At 34.2% G+C, this 11,564-nt stretch overlaps 1 protein-coding gene across 4 annotated transcripts in view; it reads left to right on the forward strand.

The window, feature by feature from the left end:
• The window catches only part of AKAP11 (A-kinase anchoring protein 11), a 51,503-nt gene that overhangs the window by 15,631 nt on the left and 24,308 nt on the right, over window positions 1-11,564 (forward strand). For all 4 annotated transcript variants that reach the window (XM_012476784.2, XM_012476783.2, XM_012476785.3 and 1 more), the window contains exons 3-6: window positions 5,085-5,201; window positions 8,305-8,352; window positions 9,628-9,762; window positions 11,110-11,374. In XM_012476784.2, coding sequence (XP_012332207.1) covers window positions 5,085-5,201; window positions 8,305-8,352; window positions 9,628-9,762; window positions 11,110-11,374 — 565 coding nt within the window. The remainder of the gene's footprint in view (window positions 1-5,084; window positions 5,202-8,304; window positions 8,353-9,627; window positions 9,763-11,109; window positions 11,375-11,564) is intronic.

An 11,564-nucleotide genomic window follows, 5' to 3' on the forward strand; every position in this document is an offset into this window, starting at 1 on the left:
GTAACTCCTGTCCCCTTTGCTGATCTTTCCAAATTCTAATTATCAGTGTTCCTATAAGCTTCTGGGTCTGCCATTCATTTATGTGGAGAGCTAAAAAATGTATAGGTTTGACTACTAACTCTAAGAGGATGGCTTCTAAATCTACAGGATACCTGCAAAAGAGAAAGTAAACTTATCCTTAAACAGTATGTTAATTACATTTTTAAGTAATATGCTCCATATGTTTTCAGGTAAATTACCTTTAAATTTAATAGGTCCACTTTTTAATTTGAAAAAGTACAATAAAAACTATTTTCTGTTTCTACTCTTTGTAAACTATAGTGTTTCCGTTATACTTTTTCAGATTAGCAACTAGACCCATAGCTTTAAATTTATTATACTGCTTGTTTTAAACTAATGGTTATAACTATTAATATATATGAAATATAATAGTGAACTGATTACCATGTTCTTCAAAAATGATACTACCTGACTTGAATATTTACCCATACATTGCCAGAGATTCAGGGGTTAGGCAGCAGCTGAAATTTCATACTATTGTTACCAGGTTTAGTGTCTTTTGTTATTCAACTCGATGTCCATATTAGTTACTCAGTAAAGATTTAATTTGAATTTACTTGAATTCTTGGAATCCCTTTTAGAGAAAAGTATGTGAATCCAAATATAACATACTGTTTATATAAACAGTTATGTGCACACATACACCACCACCTACATCTTGATGCATCTTAATGACAGACATTTCCCTATTGGCTACTGTGGAAATTGAAAAATGTACTTGAATTCTTTAGATTTCACTTTAATTTGCATTAAATATAGAGATCCATTAAATATTTATTGGAAATTAATATTGTGAAATCAAAAATAGCTATAGTTTCTATGCCATTAATTTTTTCTAACATTTTATTATGAAAAATTCCAAGCATATAGAAAAGTTAAAAGCATAGTACACACACAAATAAACCCATGTACCTACCACCCATATTCAACAGTAGTTAATAATTTGTCTTGTTTGCTTTGTGTCTGTTTATGTGTGTATTTACTTTCAGGCAGAACTATTTGCAAGTTATGATCATAATGTTTCTTCACTCTGAACACTTCAGCATGCTTCTCCCAGGAATAACATCATCTTCCCACATAACACTAATACCATGATCACATCCAAGAAAAATAAATTCCCATATATCTAATACCCAGCCATATTCAGATTTCCCGTGTTACCTCCAAAATACCTTTTATACTTCACTCCTGCCCCTGTTTGGATCCAGTCTAACCTCTTAGTCTCTTGGTTGCCTTTGGCAGTTAGCACTTAGCATTTCTTTTGGTTTGAAGGAATTTTTCCTTTTTTCTTTTTTTGCTAGCAATTCTGACATCTTGGATAGGCCAGACTAGTTTTCTTTTACTGTGTTCCACATCTAGATTTGTCTGGTTGTTTTCTCATATTGCTGCTTAATTTGATCCTCTCCCTTGTATATTTCAGTAGAAGTTAGGCTTTATTAAAGGTTTAATTGGATCAGGTTAAGCATTTTTAGCAAGAATACTTTATAGGGTGATGTGAGGACAGAATTTCAGGTTTTCCTATGCTCAGTGATGCTATGATTGATCGGTTGACTAAGATGATAACCCTGCTAGAATTGTCCATTGTAAAGTACATTTTCTGTTTTTTGGTTTGCACATAATCTGTGCTGATACATGGCTGTGTGCAAATATCCTGTTTTTCCCAACAACCTTTGAGCTAATGCTTTTGGCATCCCTTGATTACCATTTCCTGAATTCATTATTTCATGGGAGTTGCAAGATGGTGATTTTCCTAATTCTACCATTCCTTTTACATTTATTAGCTGATACTCTTAAAGAAACGCTTTCGTTGTTCACCTTTGATGAACTATAATATCTCCTACAGAGGCAGGGAAACTGCCCTTTAAATACCAGTTTTCAGATTAATGACATGGTGTCATAGTTACTGCCAATGGTAGCAAGTGAGTTTATTTCCCCTCATTCATTCACTTACTTGTATTGCTCTGGACTTAAGGATTTTTGCAATTATATATATTATAATCTTTTATTTCTTTAGAGTCATTTATTCATTCACTCATCTATTTATTTAAAGTTGCTCAATTGATACCCGAGATCTCCTCCAAGTAGGTGTCCATATCTTTTTGTCTCAGGCTTGTAACTTTGATTGCTTTTAAATTCTGGTTGTATCTTTTTGGTACAGGGCAACCAGTTTTACCCACTTTACCTTCCTCAGGCCTAGAATTGGCTATTTTTTTTAAAGAACCCTGAATAACTTGGTATTTAGAAACCAAGATCTGGATACTAGGAGTTGCCTTTGTACTTAAAGTGTCATGAGTTTGTATTGACAGTTCACGTTCAGATTTCAATATTTTTTCCTGTTTTGATTTCCTGTTTCTAAATTAGTGTGAAAATCCCCATTCATTAAGGAAAACAAAATTGTTTAAAATATTGAATATTTTCAAGCCCACAGAAAAGTTGTGAAAAAAACCTAGTACAATGAACATCTCATATATTCTTCACTCAGATTCACCATCTGTTAACATTTTGCCATACCCTCTGTCTCTCTCTGTGTACCTACACACATGCACATACATACACACACACACACAAACACACACACAATTTCCCTTTTGCAATTGTATGAGAGTAGGCTGCAGACATTATATTACTTCATCTCTAAGTATATCAGTATCATTGCTACCTCTTAGAAAATCATTAATTCAGTAATGTCATTTAGCATGCGTTACAAACACAGATTTCCCCGTGTCTCAAGTATCCTTGTAACTTTTTCCTTCCCTCTCTTTTAGGATCCAGTCAAGGTTCACACACTGTATTTGGGTTTTCCGCATTCTAGACCATTCCAATAGTCTAAATTCTTTTCTCATGCAGCAAATATTCAGAAAAGTCTAGGCCAGTTGTCTTGTAGAATATTTTCATATTTGGGTTCATCTGTTTTTCCCTGTAATTCCATTCAACAGGAACACCTGAAGGGTGATATTGTGTTCATTCCAGTCTATCAGATCTGAAGTCCATATTGTTGATGTTAGGCTTGACTAGGTGGTTAAGATAATAACCACCAGATATCTCCAGTATAAATGTACATAATCTCTTTATGTTTAATACACTTATTAAATAAACTATAGGGTGATCCTTTGAGAGTATGAGTGTCCTTTTCCCCAACTTTTAACCCAGTAGATTTAGGATACATAGATAATCCTTTCCTAAATCAGTAATTACATTGGGAGTTTTCAAATGAGATTTTCTAAATTTGTCATTCTGTCCATACTAATCAGCATTTTTAGGTAAAGAGCGCCTCTGACTTTTTCTCTTTTAATGAACTCACAGATTTTTTTTTTTAATACAGTAGTCATAATTCATTACCATTTTCATTCTTTTCAATTCCTAGTTGTCCCAAATGTGGCCAGTGGGAATTCTTTCAAGCTGGCTTCTGTGTTTTTTTCGAAGTGACCCTATTAGTCTTTTAGTGTTTCTTTGCATTCCGGCACAGTTAGATGTTCCAGGCTCACTTAAAGTTCTCAGTCTCAGACCGGGAACCAGCCATTTCCCTAGGGCACTCTAGTTCTTTTTATTGGTGATATTTAGAGACCAAAAGCTGGGTGCTGGGTTTGCTCATTGCTACTGATGGTCATTGTTTCTAAGACTTTTCACTGGAAAAGGTAGTGCATGTATTCAGAGAATTACAAATTCATACTGACAGGTCAGATTTAAATTTAACAATACAGCTTTTTATTGTAAATTCTTTGAGTTCATATTTGTACCTCTTCTCTTAAAGATTTCCATTTATTAAGATTAGCAGCTGTTAGTTGCGTTCATCTAGTGTGAGCTTCTGAAATATGGGGAAACAAAGTGAGTGAAATACAGTTTGTGACTTCCATATTTGGTTTAATGGGTAGGAAAGACAAGTATATCTGAGTATAGTAATTATAATATGTTTTTTGTTTTTGAGACAGAATCTCTGTCGCCCAGGCTGGAGTGTAGTGGTATGATCTCAGCTCACTGCAACTTCTGCCTCTCAGGTTCAAGCGATTCTCCTGCCTCAGCCTCCTGAGTAGCTGGGATTACAGGTGTCCGTCACCACGCCCAGCTAATTTTTATATTTTTAGTAGAGACAGGGTTTCGCCATGTTGGCCAGGCTGGTCTCGAACTCCTGACCTCGAGTGATCCGTCCACCTCAGCCTCCCAAAGTGCTGAGATTACACAAGTGAGCCACTGCGCCTGGCCAATAATTATAATATGTTTTGATGTTGATTAAATGACCTTAATGCACAATATACAGCAGGAACTTTGAGAGAGATTTATTAGGACTAAGGAATGGAAAAATCTTTATGGGTCTTGGGATGGGTAGGGTTTCTACAGGGGAAGACTGGGAAGTAAGGACATTTCTGATAGAAGAGCAGATTGAAAAGTCAGTGGAAGGGGGATAAGGTAGAAGGAAATAAGTGTTCTATTTATGTCTGACTATAATACTCATTATTTTCTTTACGTAACTTTTTCCTCCTTCTATTCCTTGTACTTGTGACAAACAACTCACCATGAAATCTGGAATCCCCTCTCATTTTCATCAGACACCTTCCTTAAGATCCATGGAAAACCTTATTTTGGATTACTGTCTTATTTTTCTGTCTTCAGCTTTGTTAAGGGAGTAATCACTGTGTGCACCTTACCATTAGCTCCCACATCATCTCACTCAATCATATAAATTGTTGCTTCTGTTCTACCAGTGACTTGGAAATCAGATATGCAGTTTGTTAAGTTTTACTGTAAGGTAAGAGTAAATGAACCTGGTGTGAGATCTTACGTGATCTTCTAGTGAGCTGAATGCCCAGGCTCTTGTATATGTATATTTTGGGCATGTGAAACTCTACCTAAACCTTTTCAGCTGAATGGAGCTTTTCTTCTCAGTGGAATTGAGTTCTGCATCCGATATGAAAAGGTGCCAGTTAATATTAATTAGAGAATGAGTGACTATATAAAACATCTCCAGGATCTCTTACCCTTGTCTTAGAATTAAGTAAATTTAAAATATTTTTTTTTCCCCCCCACAGAGCTTCAGTGAAGATGTGTTCCAGTCTGTAAAATCTTTATTGCAGAGCAAGAAGGAACTATGCAGTATAACAGCAGAGGACTGTTTACAGCAGGACGAACATGCCAATTTAACTGAGGTTTAACATACTACTTTCTAACCCCTTCCTAATAATGCACAATGTATTTCTATGCAGTGGAATGTAGGACTGTATGAACTATTTTTAAAATGCCTAAAATCTCTGTGTTCTTACATGTATCAGAAGTACCTGTTTTATGAGCAGGAGAAGGGGAAAAAAAAAAAGGAAGTACCCGTTTTAAATACTGGCTAAAATAATTTTCTTAACTGACAATGAACTCAAACAAATGAGCTTATTTAATTATATGCTGAGTACTAATTGGATATATAGCATTATATTAGATGATGCCTACTACATTCAGTAACTGGTACTTTAATATGAATTTTTCTACTCTGAAACAAATGAATGTTTCTTATGTTGATTTTTGGGGTTATTTTCTTGAATGTTTAAATTCAGTACTTTGCTTAAAAATAAAAAAGTAGTGATAAATTTATCTTTGAAATTATTTACTCTGTTACTTGAGGATAAGATAATATACCTTGCTCACCTGTTTCTCTGCTACATCCAGTGCTTCAAATCTTTGTTTGAATTTATTACTATAAAAGGAGTAAGATTTTTTCTTTTTTTTCTTTTTTTTTTTTTGGAAATGAGGGTTCTGATAAAATTGTGGTTACAGATAGATGCTTCTGGACTTATGATGGAGTTACATCCTGATAAATCCATTGTTCATCAAAAATACTCTAAGTTGAAAATGCATTTAAGACCTCATATATCTGTCATAAAGTTGAAACATCACAAGTCCAACCATCATAAGTGTGGGACTGTATATATTTTCTTTTGGGTGAATGATTTAATATTCCTTGAGAAATTAACTATTTGATGTCATCTCATAGGAAGTTGAGCATATGTTTTAGGCCTGTACTGTTCTGCTGCCTGAACCTCTTCTTTTTGTATCAGCTTAATTTCACTATTATCTTCTTTGCTAACCTTTTTCACTTTACTTTAGTAAAACTAAGCCACTCTTAATCTACTTGATTGTTACCAAATAAACAGTGGCAGAACACAACAGGCCTAATACATATGCCCATCTTCTATGAAATCATGTCCTGTGCCCTGCCCTCCAGCAGTTTTCCAGCTCGGATAGCTTGCAGTGCTTGGAAAAGCCTACATTCCCTGGTGAGGCCTTTCTTGACCAATGTGAAATATAAAACTCTCCTGGCATTTTCAAAACCCTATGCCAACTTATTTTTTCTTCTGTATTCAGTAAAGGAAACTTGAAAGAATAGATGGAATTTCTGTCCCACTTTAGGGTGTGCAAATCTTTGAGTACCTTTTCAAATAAAGGAAGGAAATTAGTTATTTGCCTATCTGTTTGTTACTGAATGCCTGTGATATGCTAGGCACTTTCCTCTACATTATCCAGTTAACTTCACAACTATGGGAGGGAAGTTGTATTGCCTTAAGTTTTATAGATAAGGAGACAGGCTCCTAGAGGTTAACAATTTACCTAGATGCCTAGAAGTTAACTGTAACACTTATGTCAAGTAACAGCCACAATTAATCAGAATAAAGATCTCAGAGTAATTTAAGATTCTGACTTGCTTTTAATTCATCAGAAGTAGACTGAAAATATATTCAGTGTTGCTACATATTCTGAATATACTATTTTCCCCAGATTCTTGATAATTGATTATTAATATTGCTATCATTTAAGTATATATATTTTTTAGCCACAGTGCTTGCTCAGTGGACAGTTTACAACACTGTCTTCAAAGGGAAAAAATGTCTTACTATGATGCCAAATACATAGGGAATATAAATGTAAAAAAAAAACACTTTTTCAGGTCATAAAAGTAGTATGTGTATGTATTTTTTCTTTTCTTTTTTTTTTTTTTTTTGAGACAGAGTCTTGCTCTGTTGCCCAGGCTGGAGTGCAGTGGCATGATCTTGGCTCACTGCAGCCTCCACCTCCAGGGTTCAAATGATTCTGCTGTCTCAGCCTCTTGAGTAGTGGGGACCGTAGGTGTGCACCACCTTGCCTGGCTAATTTTTTGTATTTTTAGTAAAGACGAGGTTTCACCATGTTGGCCAGGCTGGTCTCGAACTCCTGGCCTAAAGTGATTCGTCCGCCTCAGACCCCCAAAGTGCTAGGATTACAGACATGAGCCACTAAACCTAGTCAGTATATATTCTTTACAGAAAAATAAGAAATACTGAAAGTAGAACAAGGAAAATGACTATCATTCATCTTGTGACTTAGGAAAAAGCACAGAGGGGAAAAGAGTGGGGAAAAAAATAGCTCCGTCACCCAGAGTTAATCACTGCTTATAGTTTGGTGTATTGCCTTCCAGTATTATTTTCCATACATATATTTTTAAAAATAAGATTGAAATTGTATGCATGCTGTAAGTCATTTTTCTGTAACTTGTCCTTTTTACTTAAAATGTGACAGTTCTGCGTACATTAGATATTCTTTAGAAAGTCTGTTTATATAAATTTCTGCAGAGTAATCTCTACATAAGGATATTGAAGGAAATAAATGATGGTATCACAGAGTCAATGAGGAAGTAGCCTCTGGGGTCTACCCTGGGAAGGCCTCTCTGAGGAGGTAACACTTGCATCGAAATTTGAAGAATGAGGAGGAGCACACATGTAACCATCCAAGGAAGAGAGATCCAGATTGAGGGCACAAGTGTGAAGTCCTTAGGCAGGAATGTACAGGGTGTGTTTCAGACACGGGGTTCGTGTGTAAGTGAAAATGGTAGAAGGCTGAAGGCGTTAGGTAACCCCACTTAGAATTTTGCCCTGGGAAGCATGGAAGAGTTTGGATAGGGAAGTGGCATGGTAATGGGGCCAGGTGGGAGAGGATTGTAGTAGTGTAGGTGAGAAGGATGGCCAGGGAATGGAGAGAAGTGGATGTATTTGAAATATGTTTTGGGGTTAGAATTGATTGAACTTGCTAGTGAGGGAGATATGATGAGGTTCAAGAACTGCATTTTGGAGCCCAATCTTTGGTGAAAAATATTTTGGGGTCTTTGAAAAAAATCCTTTTTAAGGCAGTCAGCATTTTAATACTTTGTTTTTTTCCTGTTTCTCAGCTCTGTCACCAGTCTGAAAGATTTAAAAATTCAAATTAATGGAGATTTATTTGTTCTTTACTCAGGTCACATTTCTGGGTTTTAATGAGGAGACAGATGCTGCTCATGTACAGGTATGGTCAATTTTAGTATTTTTAGTGAGTATTCTTGTCGTGGAAATCAGCTTTAGGTTTGACCACAAAAATCATTTATCTGAGAAGGTTGCAAACTGCAGGCTGACTTTTTCTCCATTCTGTGCATGCTATAGAATATATGACTTGTTTATTTTGATAGCTTTCATAATTTTGACCTTAACAGTAAAAATTCTTATGTAGTTAAGATTGAGTTAAACTTAAAAGGTTAGATTTGAAAAATTAACAATTAGCTAATGTAAAAATTTAGCCTGTTAAATTTAGGCAATTATTAACAGAGGGACTGATGTTTGAGATTGGGATCAGCAAAGGAGAGCTTCACAGTTACATAAACAGTGGTTGAAGTTCCTGTAGATGCGATAGGCATGCTTTTCTTTTTCCCTCATGCTGCTTCTTAAAAATGTGTGATTTCTACGTATTTTCTTTTGTGGCAGTAAAGGGTCTCCTCATAGAGGAGAAAATAACGTTTTTTAGTTCTTTCTGAATAATGCCTATCAGGTGATTATGGACAGAAACTCTGCTGTATGTTTTGATTGTGGCCTTGCTTGAAGGAAATAATTTGGACAGAAGGAACAAGAGAGGATATATTCTTGAGAACATACATAACTGGAAAGAGAAATGTTCCAAGATATTTCTTTAATATTTTTCTTCACCTTTAAGAGTTACTGATAAAACCATTTTTATAAAGGAAAGTACTCTACAAAGGGTCAAAGACTTGAATAATTCTTTAGCTGGGTAAAATATTTGCATATAAAGGGCAAACAAGAAGAAAAAATAAAAGCTATTTTCCTTTAATCTTCATAAACTTTCAGTTAAAGTCTAATACAATACCTTGGACAGGAAAGACAGAAAAATTGATTATATTGTACAGAGTTAAAACTTAAGCTTTTAGGATGTACATTCTCTAGCAAAAAATTTTATATGAAAAATTTCATAAAGTTAAGAACTGTTGGTTAACATTGCTAAAATCTGATAAATGCTTAATTGTCATGGATATGTTAGGTACCCTGTAAAATTTTTTCTACAGCTTGATATTAATACATTTGAAAGGCTACAGGGATAGCCAGTATTAAATAATTTTAGTATATTTTAATTTTCAATTTTTGAAAAATTGTGAATAAACTATATATGTTAACTATTATGAACCAGGAAATTTACTAGCAGTAGACCTTGTAATTTTTTGATAGGTTCCACATTATAGGAACCTTAATAAAAGTATTGCTCTAGAGTGTTACTTACTGTTATTATTTTAATTAGGATTTAGCTGCAGTTTCTTTGGAACTTCCAGATCTTCTGAATTCACTCCACTTCTGCAGTCTAAATGAAAATGAAATTATTTGTATGAGGAATATAAATAAACCATCAGATATAAGCAGTGATCCTCTAAATCAGGTAACTTTTGAAGATAATTTCTAATGAGTTTTTTAGGGCAAATTTTACTATATTTGATGAAGACGATTAAACTTTCAAATGCTTGAATGACATTTCTTTCTTTAAAATGGTATCTCAAGGACATATGATTCATAAGAAATTAACTCATGAAGCATTGACATCCCTGAAGGATACAGTAATTTTGATCGTATCTTATAAATTATATTTTTCAACTGTGAAGTTCTGTAGATGGTATGCAAGTATACATTAATTTTTTCTGAAAATTTATTATTTCTGGATTTCTTGAACTACTTATACCTTTGTATAAGCTATAATGACTTCTCCCTATTATGGGCAGTTTCAAATAATTTATATAAATGTTATGCTATATGTTTTAGAGAATGTACTTCAGTTCATTTTCTGGTTTAAAAACATTCCATGTAAAGTGGACATCTGATGATGTGTTCTTTATAAATAAAAATGTTACCATTTTTTATAGGTGGTTAGTTTTATAATATGCAGCATTTAGTTCTTTACCAAGTATGATTTTGTTGATAATGCATCAGAGAAAATGCTTTGCATTCTAAGAGGTAAGACATATACAATTGAACCAGAAAGTTTAAAATTGGATTACTTATTTTAGGTTTAAAAAACTGCCGTGTTGTTCTTTATAAAATCTGCCAACAGAACTGGAGCTGCTTGCCTCGTTTCCTTGATTATATTCTTTATTCATATTTACTTTGCTTTATTTGCTAGGATATAAGAGGTGATTAGCTGTTATATTTGATTTCTAGTTTTTTGAATAAATAATTTCATCAATATTTACTTGAAAGAAATAGTATGGGGGGAATCTGGTGACTTGTATTTTTAAAGCTGTAAACATTGTAAGTTGTAATAAAAGGAGTGGACTTGTAAAAATTATGATAGGAAGGAAGATGGCATCATGCTTGAAGCTACAGGAAAATGGGATTAAAAATAAAAGAAAATAGAACCTGGTTGCTGCCCCCAAACAGTTTATAATACAGTTAATGAGAGAGGCGAATGATTAAGGAAAATCACAGGACTATACAGTAGTACAGGAAAACATAATTGCTCAAAGCAGTGGATAGATAGTAAGTTTTATAACATTTCAGGAGACTAGACTAGGTAGAATTTGGATACCTGGATAAAACAAGATGGGAGAAAAAAGGACTGGAAAGGGAAAAATGTAGAGAAAGAATGAGGAAGTAAACATTACAAATCCAAGGAGCTTTTCAAGATGCATAAATTTCTTGTTTGTTTCTTCTCTGAGATTGTCTTATATCTAGGCTTCATGATATGTGTTGTATTTGAAATTAAAATTGTTTATTATTTTTTATCTTTCCCAAGAGTCATCATTCTGGAATGCTTTGTGTCATGAGAGTGTCACATACATTACCAAGACTTAGGATTGATTTTATCTTTAGTCTCCTAAGTAAATATGCTACTGGTATAAGGTACACCTTGGACACATTCTTGCATCAGAAGCACCAACTTGAGACCACTGATGAAGATGATGATGATACTAACCAGTCTGTGTCATCCATAGAGGATGACTTTGTCACTGCTTTTGAGCACTTAGAAGAGGAAGAGACTTCAAAGCCGTATAACAATGGTTTGTTTCTCATTAGAGTTTTCCCTAAAATAGGAAATTAAAGTTTTTCAGTTTTGAAAATTTTAAGGTTGACTGGTTCAATTGAAATTTATGTTAAGATTTGATCCAATTTAAACCTTTTAACCTTTTTTCTGATTACCTGAGGAAATTCCTTATGATTTTTAAGTTCATTGTTACCTGGTTTTCAGTT

Source organism: Aotus nancymaae, unplaced genomic scaffold (genome assembly GCF_030222135.1).
Source record: "Aotus nancymaae isolate 86718 unplaced genomic scaffold, 86718_ANA_hifiasm-v0.15.2.pri h1tg000043l, whole genome shotgun sequence".
Taxonomy (NCBI): domain Eukaryota; kingdom Metazoa; phylum Chordata; class Mammalia; order Primates; family Aotidae; genus Aotus; species Aotus nancymaae.